This window comes from Scyliorhinus torazame, chromosome 25 (assembly GCF_047496885.1).
Source record: "Scyliorhinus torazame isolate Kashiwa2021f chromosome 25, sScyTor2.1, whole genome shotgun sequence".
NCBI classification, from domain to species: Eukaryota; Metazoa; Chordata; class Chondrichthyes; order Carcharhiniformes; family Scyliorhinidae; genus Scyliorhinus; species Scyliorhinus torazame.
The window spans coordinates 17,430,736-17,443,237 of record NC_092731.1 but is presented as its reverse complement, the minus strand read 5'-3'; the positions used below and the strand labels follow the sequence as shown (position 1 = coordinate 17,443,237).

Here is a 12,502-nt window from a genome sequence, read left to right as displayed (position 1 = left end):
ATAGAATTTACAGTGCAGAAGGAGGCCATTCGGCCCATCGAGTCTGCACCGGCTCTTGGAAAGAGCACCCTACCCAACCTCACACCTCCACCCTATCCCATAACCCAGTAACCCCACCCAACACTAAGGGCAATTTTGGACACTAAGGTCAATTTATCATGGCCAATCCACCTAACCTGCCCATCTTTGGACTGTGGGAGGAAACCGGAGCACCCGGAGGAAACCCACGCACACACGGGGAGGATGTGCTGACTCCGCACAGACAGTGCCTGGGACCCTAGAGCTGTGAAGCAATTGTGCTATCCACAATGCTACCGTGCTGCCCCTTCTTACTGTACTTTTCTCTGTTCTTTGTTTTAAAACTGATGATGGAAACTGGTCTGTTTAGCTGATTTGCTCACCAAATCAACACTCTGCAAAGGGTTTGCCCTGATATAAAAAAAGATGCAATAATATCAGGGTGGAGGAGGAAGGCGGGGTTTGCACCAAGATTGGGAAAGAGGTCAGCTCAATAAATGGACAATGAGCAGAAATCCCCACTGAGACTGTGAGAACCAAGGTTGGTCCTCTGTACCAGCCCTCATGGGCTGCTGGAGATAGTGGGCCCGCCTCTATGAGGACAGGACTCCAGTTTCCTATGGGCTGGAGTCCTGTCTGTCAAACCTGGGTCCCTCCTCTCCCAGCACAAGAAGCTAATAAGTTATTGTGGGAGTCAGACAGAGTAGGGTGACTGACAAGGTGTTTCCTGTTTTTGTATTTGACGCCATTTTGTTGTTTTAAACTTATCAAAACAGTGTTATTTCACCCAGAGTGTGCCCCAGGGAGGCTGTTTGCAAAGGAAAGTTTTTTTGGATGTAGTTTGGGTGAGGCTGAGGTTTTTTTTTTTAAAAAGGGAGATCCTGTCCCCTGTCCCACTCCCCCGACTGTCTCTGGAGGGGCTGAGGGTGATGAATTCTGCACCTCTTGCCTGTCCCCCCAGCCCTGCTCCTTGCCTGGCACAAGGGGGGAGCAGCCCCTATCCACCAGGCTGCCTGGGCACCTCCTTCATCATCCAGATCGGACTGAGCAGGGAATCGGTGCTGCTCCCGAATTATGGGGACAGCACCTTAGCGAGAGTCAAGGAGCTCGCCTGCTCCATCGTGGACCAGAAGGTAAGAACCCTACCTGCTTTTGGATCAATTATTCATCCCCCCCCCCCCCTTCCCAGTTGAACAATTTAGGGAAACACAAGACCCACGAAGAGAGAGAAGAAAACGCGACTTGTGCAAAATTTCGGCGTGTCGATTTCACTTTGAAACTTACAACAAAAACAGAAGGAAAAAGTTTCCTGGAACTTTTTGACAACTTTGGTTGGAGTTGTGTTGTGGAATCTTGCTGTGCCTCTCGCGGCGCGGCGGGGGGGGGGGGGGGGGGGCTTTTTGGCTCTCCCCCTGCTTTGCCCTCCTTGTGTTTGAGCGAGAGTCTGATTTGATCTGTTGGCAATTTTCAATCATTTTCTGCCACTCGACGTGAACTATTTAATGCAATCTCTCTCTCTCTCTCTCTGTCTGTTTATGTGTGGTTGCAAACATATTTTTAAAGCAGGTTATTCCCTGCACCCCATCTGGTGTGGTGGCATGTGAATTTTACTGTCCCAGGAGAATGTGGCAGAGTCAATGGTTGGAGATGAATAACTTTTTATTGTAAATATAAATTTCGAGTACCCAATTATTTTCCAAATAAGGGGCAATTTAGCCTGGCCAATCCACCTACCCTGCACATCTTTGGGCTGTGGGGGTGAGACCCACACAGACACGGGGAGAATGTCTCCCAATGAGAAATCTTTGTGACTTTTTTTAAACATTGATTTTCACTCAGACACTCCCTCAACACGAGGATCGGCTGCTAGTGGGGTTTTGGGAAGGGTTTCGAATTGAGTGGCATGTCCTTGCTCTGCCAGTTTTGAGGTGGTGAGAATCTGAGTGATAAAGGGGGGGTGTGTAGACCGGAGGGCGAAGATGAATATCTGCTTTCAGTTGAGGTCCTTGAAACGTGGGCTGCGATGAGGTGATTATTTATCATTCACGCTCATCTTGTGTGTGCACAGGGCACAGGCCCTGTGTACAGCTGCAGAGTCCTTCTCGAAGATACCCCTTTTTTAAAAAAAAAGATAATTAGGGCAAAAGAAAAGCGGAAAGGAAATTAGATTATTTTTTAAGCAGCGCGGCGGCACAGGGGATAAGTGGTTAGCACTGCTGCCTCACGGCGCCGAGGACCCGGGTTCGATCCCGGCTCTGGGTCATTGTCCGTGTGGAGTTTGCACATTCTCCCCGTGTCTGCGTGGGTCTCACCCCCCACAACCCAAAAAGATGTACAGGGTAGGTGGATTGGCCACGCTAAATTGCCCCTTAATTGGGGAAAAAAATAATTGGGCACTCGAAATTTATTAAAAATAAGGTATAATACTCCGCCTGTGGAAAGGCTGTAGAAGCAGATTAAATAGGGAATTGGGTAAGGGAAAAAATGGGTTGGGGGGGGGGGTGGAATAGGACTAATAGGATAGCTCTTTCGAAGGGCTGGCAGACACGTGATGGGCTGAATGGCCTCTTTGTGTGATGCTGGATTCAGACAGAAATGGCTACCATCATACCCCCCCCCCAAAAAAAACTTGTTTTTTGCTTTAAGCAATTTAAATTCAAAATTCCTCCCCCTAATTTTTTTCTAAATTAACTTTCCTTTGAGATGCGACCCCCTACAGTGTTGCAGAGTTTCCGACTCTCTTTCACCCCCCCCCAACCAAACCTTTTTCTGTTACTTAAGGCTAGACAGTGAGCATTGGCGAGTTACCCAATTATTGCCTTTTAGATGACACCTGTCTATAACCATCCTCGGGGCTTCCCAGTCAAGGTGTTATTTTTAGGGCGCTGGGCGGGGAAAAGGGACTGACAGTTGGTGCGCAGCAAGATCCCGCAGGCAGATGGACCAGCTAACGGGACCCATGGCGATGTCGGTTGAGGGAGGAACGTTGACCAGGACACTGAGGGAACTTTGCTTTTCTTCATGTCGTGGATTATAAAAAAATTTTTTTTTTTTTTTTTAAAGAGTACCCAATTATTTTTTTCCAATTAAGGGGCAATTCAGCTTGGCCAGTCCACCTACCCTGCACATCTTTGGGTTGTGGGGGGTGAGACCCACGCAGACATGGGGAGAATGTGCAAACTCTTACAGGCAGTGACCCAAGGCCAGGATCGAACCCGGGTCCTCGGTGCCGTGAGGCAGGCGTGTCAGGGATCTGACTGCTGTTTAATATCTCACCTGAAATGAAATAATAATACTAATAATAGAGAGAGAGAGCTTCCGTTTAACATCCATCTCCCCTGAAAGACAGCCTCTCCTATTGTGCAACATCTTTGGGTGCTGCACTGGGAGCCTTTGTCTAGATTACGTGCTGAAGGCATCTTCGGGGGACTTGAACCCCTAACCTTCTGTGTTTAAGGGAAGAGTGCACTCACTGAGCCACGGCCAGCGCGTGACACCCGTCACGGGCGAACGTGCATCTGTTCTCATCCTACCTCCTCGTCTGTGATTTCCATTAGCGATGGCATTAGATAACAGGAGCAAAGCTCGGGGGCACCAAGACGCTTCATTGTGTTTCAGCGGCTCCCTGTCCTGAAGTGAATGAACTCTGAGATTAATCTGGGGCTCTTGGTCGGTGTTTTAAGGCCTGTGCCTTGCTCGCTGCGGACGGCAGCGGGGCCTTTATTGATTTCAGTGTGAGGTGCGGTTATTAAAACTGCATCTTGGAAGTTGGATCCGCAGGTAACTGTGGGAACCCTGCCTTCACACTCTCTGTCTCCAGCTGATCTCTTCGACTTTTCGCACATAGATATGGGGCCGGGTTTCCCGATGGCAATTTCATAATCGGCGATTGGACGGAGAATCCCCTTTTACAACCGAATCGGCGGCGGCACTTGTTTTCGGATGCTCCGCCCCATCCAAAACAGCGTCATCGAGGAGTACGCCGCACACCGTTGAGACTGCCTCTGGACGTTACCTGAAGGCCCTCCCCCAATGTTCCGCCCCGTATGGGCCGGGTTCTCGACCGCGTGGTCTCAGCGGCCGGGAATCCGACATGGCGGCTGCGGACTGTGTTCCAGCGCCACCACAGTCGTGCGGGCACCGTGCTGCTGGCTGGGGAGGCTTTGGCGAGGGCTGGAGGGACTGGTGGGGGGCGGCCCGGCGGTGGCCATCGGGGTGGGGGGCACTATCTGACAGGTCGGGTCCGGGTGTGCCTGGCTCCATGTTGTGCGGCACGACCGCTGCAGGTCGTCACTGTGCCCATGCCCGGCCACGGACCCAACAATTCTCCAGACGTTTATATCGGGAAGGCCGTGCGTTTTACGTGGCGTGGTTGCTAGTCCCTTACCAGTCAGAGGGTCGGTGCTGGGGCTTCGCCGATTTTTTTTCCCCCACGTAAAACGCCACAGATCCTCCAAACGAGCCCCAAAATCGGAGAATCCAGCTCATGGTTTAAATTCGGCGGGAGGGAGAGAAAAGACACCAAGCAGAGAGATGAGATAGGCAAGATCCGGAATTCCTCTCCTCCACCAGCCAGCTGGTCTACGTCAGCGAACACCGGAGATTCATCTTGAGTTGAAATTTTAAGCTGATTTTTTTTTTTTCTCTTACCCCTCGCCCCGCCCCAAATCAAATAAATTGCGAATATCGGTCACTTCCACTGGGGCCGGTAGAGGGGAGCGTCATCAGGTTCCAGAGAAATTCCCGTACCTCACTATTGCGTTCGGGAAGTCTTCACTTGGGTTATACAGGGTTGCGTACGACCCTCGCAAAGAAAGAAAGGTTTGTGAAGGCTTTATGGAAAACCTTTCGGGAGCCTCACAAATATTTAATTGGCTGTAAAGCAGTGGTGGCCAAGACCTATTGCTGGCCGGTGTCCATGCGCGGGGTCGCCACATTCCACTGTTTCCTGTCCGTGTAGTTTTTTTTTCCTGCCGGTATGGCTGAAGTGATTTGCCCGTAAAGCGAGGGCGAGTGAAGTGAGGTGCGAGTGAGGTCCCTCTGTGTCCAATCATAGTGCAATATTGATTTTGTTTATACCGTTTACAGTCGATGATCGTTCCATTAATATGCGAATGATTAAGCATTTCCTATCCAAAGATGTGCAGGTTAGGTGGATTGGCCACACTAAATTGCCCTTTAATGTCCAGGAATGTGCAGGTTAGAACATAGAACATACAGTGCCGAAGGAGGCCATTCGGCCCATCGAGTCTGCACCGACCCATTTATCCCTCACTTCCTCCATATGCCCGTACCCAATAACCCCTCCTAAACTTTTTGGTCACTAAGGGCAATTTAGCATGGCCAATCCACCCAACCTGCACGTCTTTGGACTGTGGGAGGAAACCGGAGCACCCGGAGGAAACGCACGCAGGCAAGGGGAGAACGTGCAGACTCCGCACAGACAGTGACCCACCGGGGAATCGAACCTGAGACCCTGACGCTGTGAAGCCACAGTGCTATCCACTTGTGCTACCGTGCTGCCCTGTTAGGTTACAGAGTTATGGGTATTAGGCAGAGTGGATTGCCAAATGGTCTCCTTCGGCACTCTAGGGATTCTGTAGCTCGTTATGAAATATTTTGGCTGGCACAGTGGTTAGCACTGCTGCCTCACGGCACCGAGGACCCGGGTTCAATCCCGGCCTCGGGTCACTGTCTGTGTGGAGTTTGCACATTCTCCCCATGTGTGCGTGGGTCTCCTCCCCCACAAACCAAAAGGATGTGAAGGGTAGGTGGATTGGCCACGCTAAATTGCCCCTTCAATTGGGAAAAAAAGTATTGGGTACGCTAAATTTATTATTAAAAATTTTTTTGGCGTGTGTTAAATGTATTTAATCTTATTCACGGGGTCAGGGTGAGTGAACAAGGTCGATTTCAATCCTGTGGCCCCCTGAGATGAAGGAAATGAAATGAAAATCGCTTATTGTCACAAGTAGGCTTCAAATGAAGTTACTGTGAAAAGCCCCTAGTCGCCACATTCCGGCGCCTGTTCGGGGAGGCTGGTACGGGAATTGAACCGTGCTGCTGGCCTGCCTTGGTCTGCTTTCAAAGCCAGCGATTTAGCCCTGTGCTAAACAGCCCCTGGAGGCCTACTTGTAAGCCTAGGTTGCCCTATCACTGCTGTCACTGTTACAATGTAGAGATAATCTGCCAAACTGGCCTCGCTGCAGGCCGAAACTAGCTGGCCGTAGGCCAGGCATTAAGAATCCCCAATCTCCCTGGTCACAGCTCCACAGCACGCTGCAGGGTGGAGTTCCGTCGAAAGACTTCAGCACGCAATCTAGGCGGAGACATTAGTGCGGTGTTGAGAGAGAGAGTTGTCCTGCCAGAAGAACCATCTTTCCGATGCGATATTCAAACCAAGCCTCTCCTCTCGGATGGAGATTAAAGATCCCAAAAGTGACACAGTTGGATGGTTTTAATCCCAGGCAAAAATAAACTTGCTCATTAGGGACATGTTGGATGCGAGATATTGATTCTGTAAGTGAGTCTTAACTGGATCGTATGTCTGGCTGACCTGTTGGGTCAACATTGGACTTGTTTGCTAATGATTTTCCGTTTCCAACTTGGGTTGTACCAGACCTTGGGGGCAAAACAGGAAGAAAAAGCCTTGCTCTGTTCCTGACCTTGTTGTAACTGTAGCCCTGTGGTCGTTTGGGCTTATTTGACATATTCATCGCAATATTCTGCAGTCATAACAGTCACTTTCTAACCTCTGGCCCTCCGCTTCTGCTTGGTGTCAGCCAGGTCTCCGTGGGCCGCACTCTCGCCTCTGAGTCAGAACGTTTGTGGGTTCAAGTCCGACCGCGATCTGAGCCCAAAACCCAGGCAGACGGGGCCAGTGCCGTGTTGGAGGAGCGCGTCGCTGTCAGAGGCACCATCTCTCGGGTGAGACGTCGAACCTGGGGAAATGGGGGCTGGTTTAGCCCAGTGGGCCTTGCAGCTGCTTGTAATGCAGAACAAGGCCAGCAGCGCGGGTTCAATTCCCGTACCGGCCTCCCTGAACAGGCGCCGGAATGTGGCGACTAGGAGCTTTTCACAGTAACTTCATTGAAGCCTACTTGTGACAATAAGCTTTTATTATTATTATTATTACCTTGTCTTCTCTCCGCTCCCCCCCCTCCCCCCCCCCAGATTTAAAAACTTCTACGTCTCTATTTTGCCTAAGATCAGGGAAATCCTGCTTTATGTTGTGACTGATAGTCATGCCCCAGGCAACATCGCAAAAACAGAATGGCCGCGATTTAGCCGCAAGACTAGAGAGCACTTCCTGCAGATGCAGTGTCAGAGTCTGTCATGCGACAGCTGCCTGCACTAAAATGAATAAAGATAGATCAGAAAACCCAACAATGTACCGCTTGCTCCCATCCCCAGCTTGCGATTTCCGTCGTCCCCCCTCCTGCTCCTGTTTTCCGGTGGAGAATGGTGAGGGGAGCGGGAGGGAGGTTGTGCAGTGGGGGGGACAGAGGTTCTGTTGTGGTAGCGGCAGGTGCCCTATGCATCGGGGAGCGGTGGAGGGTGGGGAGCGGAGGCGGGTGTGGAGGGTGGGGAGCGGAGGCGGGTGTGGAGGGTGGGGAGCTGAGGCGGGTGTGGAGGGTGGGGAGCTGAGGCGGGTGTGGAGGGTGGGGAGCGGAGGCGGGTGGGAGGCGGAGGCGGGTGTGGAGGGTGGGGAGCAGAGGCGGGTGTGGAGGGTGGGGAGCTGAGGCGGGTGTGGAGGGTGGGGAGCTGAGGCGGGTGTGGAGGGTGGGGAGCTGAGGCGGGTGTGGAGGGTGGGGAGCGGAGGCGGGTGTGGAGGGTGGGGAGCGGAGGCGGGTGTGGAGGGTGGGGAGCGGAGGCGGGTGTGGAGGGTGGGAGCGGAGGCGGGTGTGGAGGGTGGGGAGCGGAGGCGGGTGTGGAGGGTGGGGAGCGGAGGCGGGTGTGGAGGGTGGGGAGCGGAGGCGGGTGTGGAGGGTGGGGAGCGGAGGCGGGTGTGGAGGGTGGGGAGCGGAGGCGGGTGTGGAGGGTGGGGAGCGGAGGCGGGTGTGGAGGGTGGGGAGCGGAGGCGGGTGTGGAGGGTGGGGAGCGGAGGCGGGTGTGGAGGGTGGGGAGCGGAGGCGGGTGTGGAGGGTGGGGAGCGGAGGCGGGTGTGGAGGGTGGGGAGCGGAGGCGGGTGTGGAGGGTGGGGAGCGGAGGCGGGTGTGGAGGGTGGGGAGCGGAGGCGGGTGTGGAGGGTGGGGAGCGGAGGCGGGTGTGGAGGGTGGGGAGCGGAGGCGGGTGTGGAGGGTGGGGAGCGGAGGCGGGTGTGGAGGGTGGGGAGCGGAGGCGGGTGTGGAGGGTGGGGAGCGGAGGCGGGTGTGGAGGGTGGGGAGCGGAGGCGGGTGTGGAGGGTGGGGAGCTGAGGCAGGTGTGGAGGGTGGGGGGCGATGATGGTGTTCTAAGTGGTTGGAGAGGCTGCCGGCAGCTGGGGTGATTTGCATTTCCCTTCTCGACTGGGTCGCAGATGATCTGATCGTTGCCAACGTAGCTGTTCGTGGGAGCTTGCTGTACGGCAATTGGCTGCCATGTTTACTGTACTGAAGTAGATTGGCTGTACAGTGTTTCGGGGTGATCTGCGGGGATGGGTGAGAGACTTGCATTTACATAGTGCCTTTCGTGACCTCTGGATGTGTCACACCACTTCGATAGACTTGGAACCCTACAGTGTAGAAGGAGGCCATTCAGCCCATCGAGTGGCGTTCTCCTGCCCGTGACTCGTATGATTTAAGCTGGCGTTTGATGTCTTTCCCTAGTTTGCCAGCAAAGAATCATAGAATCATAGAATTTACGGTGCAAAAGGAGGTCATTCGGCCCATCGAGTCTGCACCGACTCTTGGAAAGTGCACCCCACGCCTCCACCCAATAACCCCACCTAACCTTTTTGGACACTTAAGGGCAATTTATCATGGCCAATCCACCAAACCTGCACAACTTTGGACTGTGGGAGGAAACCGGAGCACCCGGAGGAAACCCATGCACACACGGGGAGAACGTGCAGACTCCGCACAGACAGTGACCCAAGCCGGGAATCTGACCTGGGGCCCTGGAGCTGTGAAACAACTGTGCTAACCACTATGCTACCGTGCTGCAAAGGGATGGGTCAGCATCCAGTGGAAAATTGATGAATGTTCAAGCTTAACTGATAAGACTTGAGTTTGTGATGGAAAGGACGTTAAACTGACCGTTGGCCTGTTGAGGTGGACATAGATACCGACCTTGGGAAGTTCCGTCAGTGACACCCCCAGTGGCCAACATCACCAAAGCGGATCAGTCCATTTCCAGTCTGGGATCTTGCTGTGCAGAAACGGACGACTGTATTTTCCTTCGAAACAATAGTGGCGGAATTTCATGAGTAATTACGATGCTCAAGAGGTGTCCTTCCCCAGAGCCGTACACCTCAGGAAAATACGTCGGCCATTTCGGACTGAAATGATAAGTATCTTTATTCAAAGAAATCTTTTGAAATGCTCTACCCCTGAGTACTGGGGAGTGCTCAGTTACCATTTGAGTAATATCAAGGCCGAGTTTGATTTTCCTTTTAAAATGGCATTGAGTGTGCGGCTATGGAAACCGACTTGACGCTTGGATTGATACAGGGTTCCAGGGAAGGGGTTCTGTTTGAGGCCTTTAAGCTGAAGTTGAACTGGCTGCCTCTGCAGGGAGGTCTGGTGTGACCCGGGGCCAGGATCGAACCCGGGTCCTCGGCGCCATGAGGCAGCAGTGCTAACCACCCCTCCCACTCCAGGCCTTGCTGGCCACCGAAGGTGCATTCCCAACGCAGCCCAACAGGTTGAGCATGAACCTGCGAAATCCGTCTCACCCGCGCCAATGGCAGGTGGTAAGCGTGATGGAGATTCCTGGTCAGCCACGTGGGCGGAACGGTGGCACAGTGGTTAGCACTGTTGCTTCACCGCGCCAGGGACCCGGGTTCGATTCCCGGCTTGGGTCACTGTCTGTGCGGGGTCTGCGCGTTCTCCCCGTGTCTGCGTGGGTTTCCCCCGGGTGCTCAGGTTTCATCCCACAAGTCCCGGAAGACGTGCTCGTTAGGTGAATTGGACATAATGAATTCTCCTTCCGTGTACCTGAACAGGCGCCGGAGTGTGGCGACTAGGGGCTTTTCACAGTAACTTCATTGCAGTGTTAATGTAAGCCTACTTGTGACACTAATAAAGATTATTATAATAATGGAAATAACGTTCTCCCATCACCATCTGCATCTCCAGCCTATAACATCCGTGTAAATGTGCAAGTTGCCACAGCCACGAGTACGCAGCACCATTGCCTGAGCGAATTCTGGATCTAGAAGCCCCCACTGCTTCACCCAGTTGGCCTCTAACCATAGTTCACTTTGGGAACCCAGATATGGCTAATTGCGTTCCTGGTTAGCAAATTAAAAAAAAAAAAAGTTAATAATAAACGCGCACTGTGACCTGTGAAAATTCTCAACGTTCTCTTCCCAAGAGCAGACATGAAGTATCTAATGACCTCCTCCTGTGAGAATCTATTATTCATATTTGCACAGTGTATGCGTGCGAACCTTAACCTATTGGGCGTTGTTTGGGGAAATGGAAAACGGGGCGTGCCATTGATCATTGGTGGGTACCTCTTACTGTTTTGATAGTGACTGGCGATAGATGTTTGCAAAAGTAAATATCTACCTGAAGTAGTTTTACCTGTACCATAGGAGTGTACATACGCTGTTCTTGATTGAGATCAGAAGTATAGAACATTACAGTGCAGTACAGGCCCTTCAGCCCTCGATGTTGCGCCAACCTGTGAAACCAATCTAAAGCCCATCTACACTATTCCCTTATCGTCCATATGTCTATTCAATGACCATTTGAATACCCTTAGTGTTGGCGAGTCCACTACTGTTGCAGGCAGGGCATTCCACGCCCTTACTACTCTCTGAGTAAAGAACCTACCTCTGACATCTGTCCTATATCTATCTCCCCTCAATTTAAAGCTATGTCCCCTCGTGCTAAACATCACCATCCGAGGAAAAAGGCTCTCACTGTCCACCCTATCCAATCCTCTGATCATCTTGTATGCCTCTATTAAGTCACCTCTTAACCTTCTTCTCTTTAACGAAAACAGTCTCAAGTCCCTCAGCCTTCCCTCATAAGATCTTCCCTCCATACCAGGCAACATCCTGGTAAATCTCCCTTCCTATAATGCGGCGACCAGAACTGCACGCAATACTCCAAATGCGGCCACTCTCAGAAAGTCCCTGGTCTCTTTTATACAAGAAACAGCAGCTCCACATTTAAGTCAGCAGCACCTTCGACATTTAAAAAAAAAAAAGTCAAAGAGTTCCGATCTCGGGTTAATTATGTCATATGTTAGACCAGACCAGAGACCTGGGACTGAGTTAGTATCTGGCATCGCTGGACCAGTCAATTCAATTAGATTAATGCAGTTGCATCACTCGATAGCTGTTCCTCTAGCGCACAGCTGATTTAAGATGAGGCTAAATCGGTGTCCTGCGCAGCTGGGCAATGATTTTTATTGGGGCTCCCCTACCTTGGGGCTAAATCGTGGATTTACAGGGACTAGACTGAAGGGAAGGAAGATTTGCACTTGTATCCTTCCCTGGATCTCTGGATTATTCAACCAGTGGAGCCCTTTCCAACTGTAATCACTGTCGGAATTCTGGGAATACGATATTATCTGCCTCGTTCTCTTGTGATGATGGTTGAGGGATAACTCCGCTTCGAAATAGAGGAGTGGGTTCTTCCACCCAAGGGGCCAGAGGCCACCGTTTAATGCCTCGCCTGAAAGACGGTATCTCTGACCAACGCAGCACTCCCTCAGAACTGCGCTGGTGTGTCGGCCTGGATTTGACCTTCGCGGCCCCGGGGTTGGGCGTGAACCCGCGACCTTTTGAGGTGCTACCGACTGGACAGCCGATGGGCGGCACGGTGGGACAGTGGTTAGCACTGCTGCCCTACAGCACCAGGGACCCGGGTTCGATTCCCGGCTTGGGTCACTGTCTGTGCGGAGTCTGCACGTTCTCCCCCATGTCTGCGTGGGTTTCCTCCGGGTGCTCCGGTTTCCTCCCACAAGTCCAAAAGATGTGCAGGTTTGCGGATTGGACACGGTTAATCGCCCCTTTAGGGCAGGGTGCTCTCTCAGAGGGTTGGTGCAGACTCGATGGGCTGAATGGCCTCCTGTGCTGTATGGTTTCGATGCAGCTGTTACGAGCTGTTTGGATTGCACTTTTATCACACGAGATTCCTAGGTTGATTTGTTTTTCACTAATATTTGTGAGATTGAACCCGCAATTCTGTCTGTTTTTGATGGAAACTGTTCTTTGTTTAATAACTGCTCTAAACATCCTCTCCAGATGCGTACCTGGCCTGTAAACCCAAGAAATAATAGCTGCAATGTCACTGACGGTGGGCTTTTCACAATGAAAATTTAAAACCCA

The 12,502-nt window shown here is 52.1% G+C and overlaps 1 protein-coding gene across 1 annotated transcript in view; it reads left to right on the top strand.

The window, feature by feature from the left end:
• The first annotated feature begins 708 nt into the window (after window positions 1-708).
• Window positions 709-12,502, top strand: part of prkd2 (protein kinase D2) — a 116,214-nt gene continuing 104,420 nt past the window's right edge. The window contains exon 1 of the mRNA XM_072490109.1: window positions 709-1,151. Coding sequence (XP_072346210.1) covers window positions 948-1,151 — 204 coding nt within the window. The 5' untranslated portion in view covers window positions 709-947. The remainder of the gene's footprint in view (window positions 1,152-12,502) is intronic.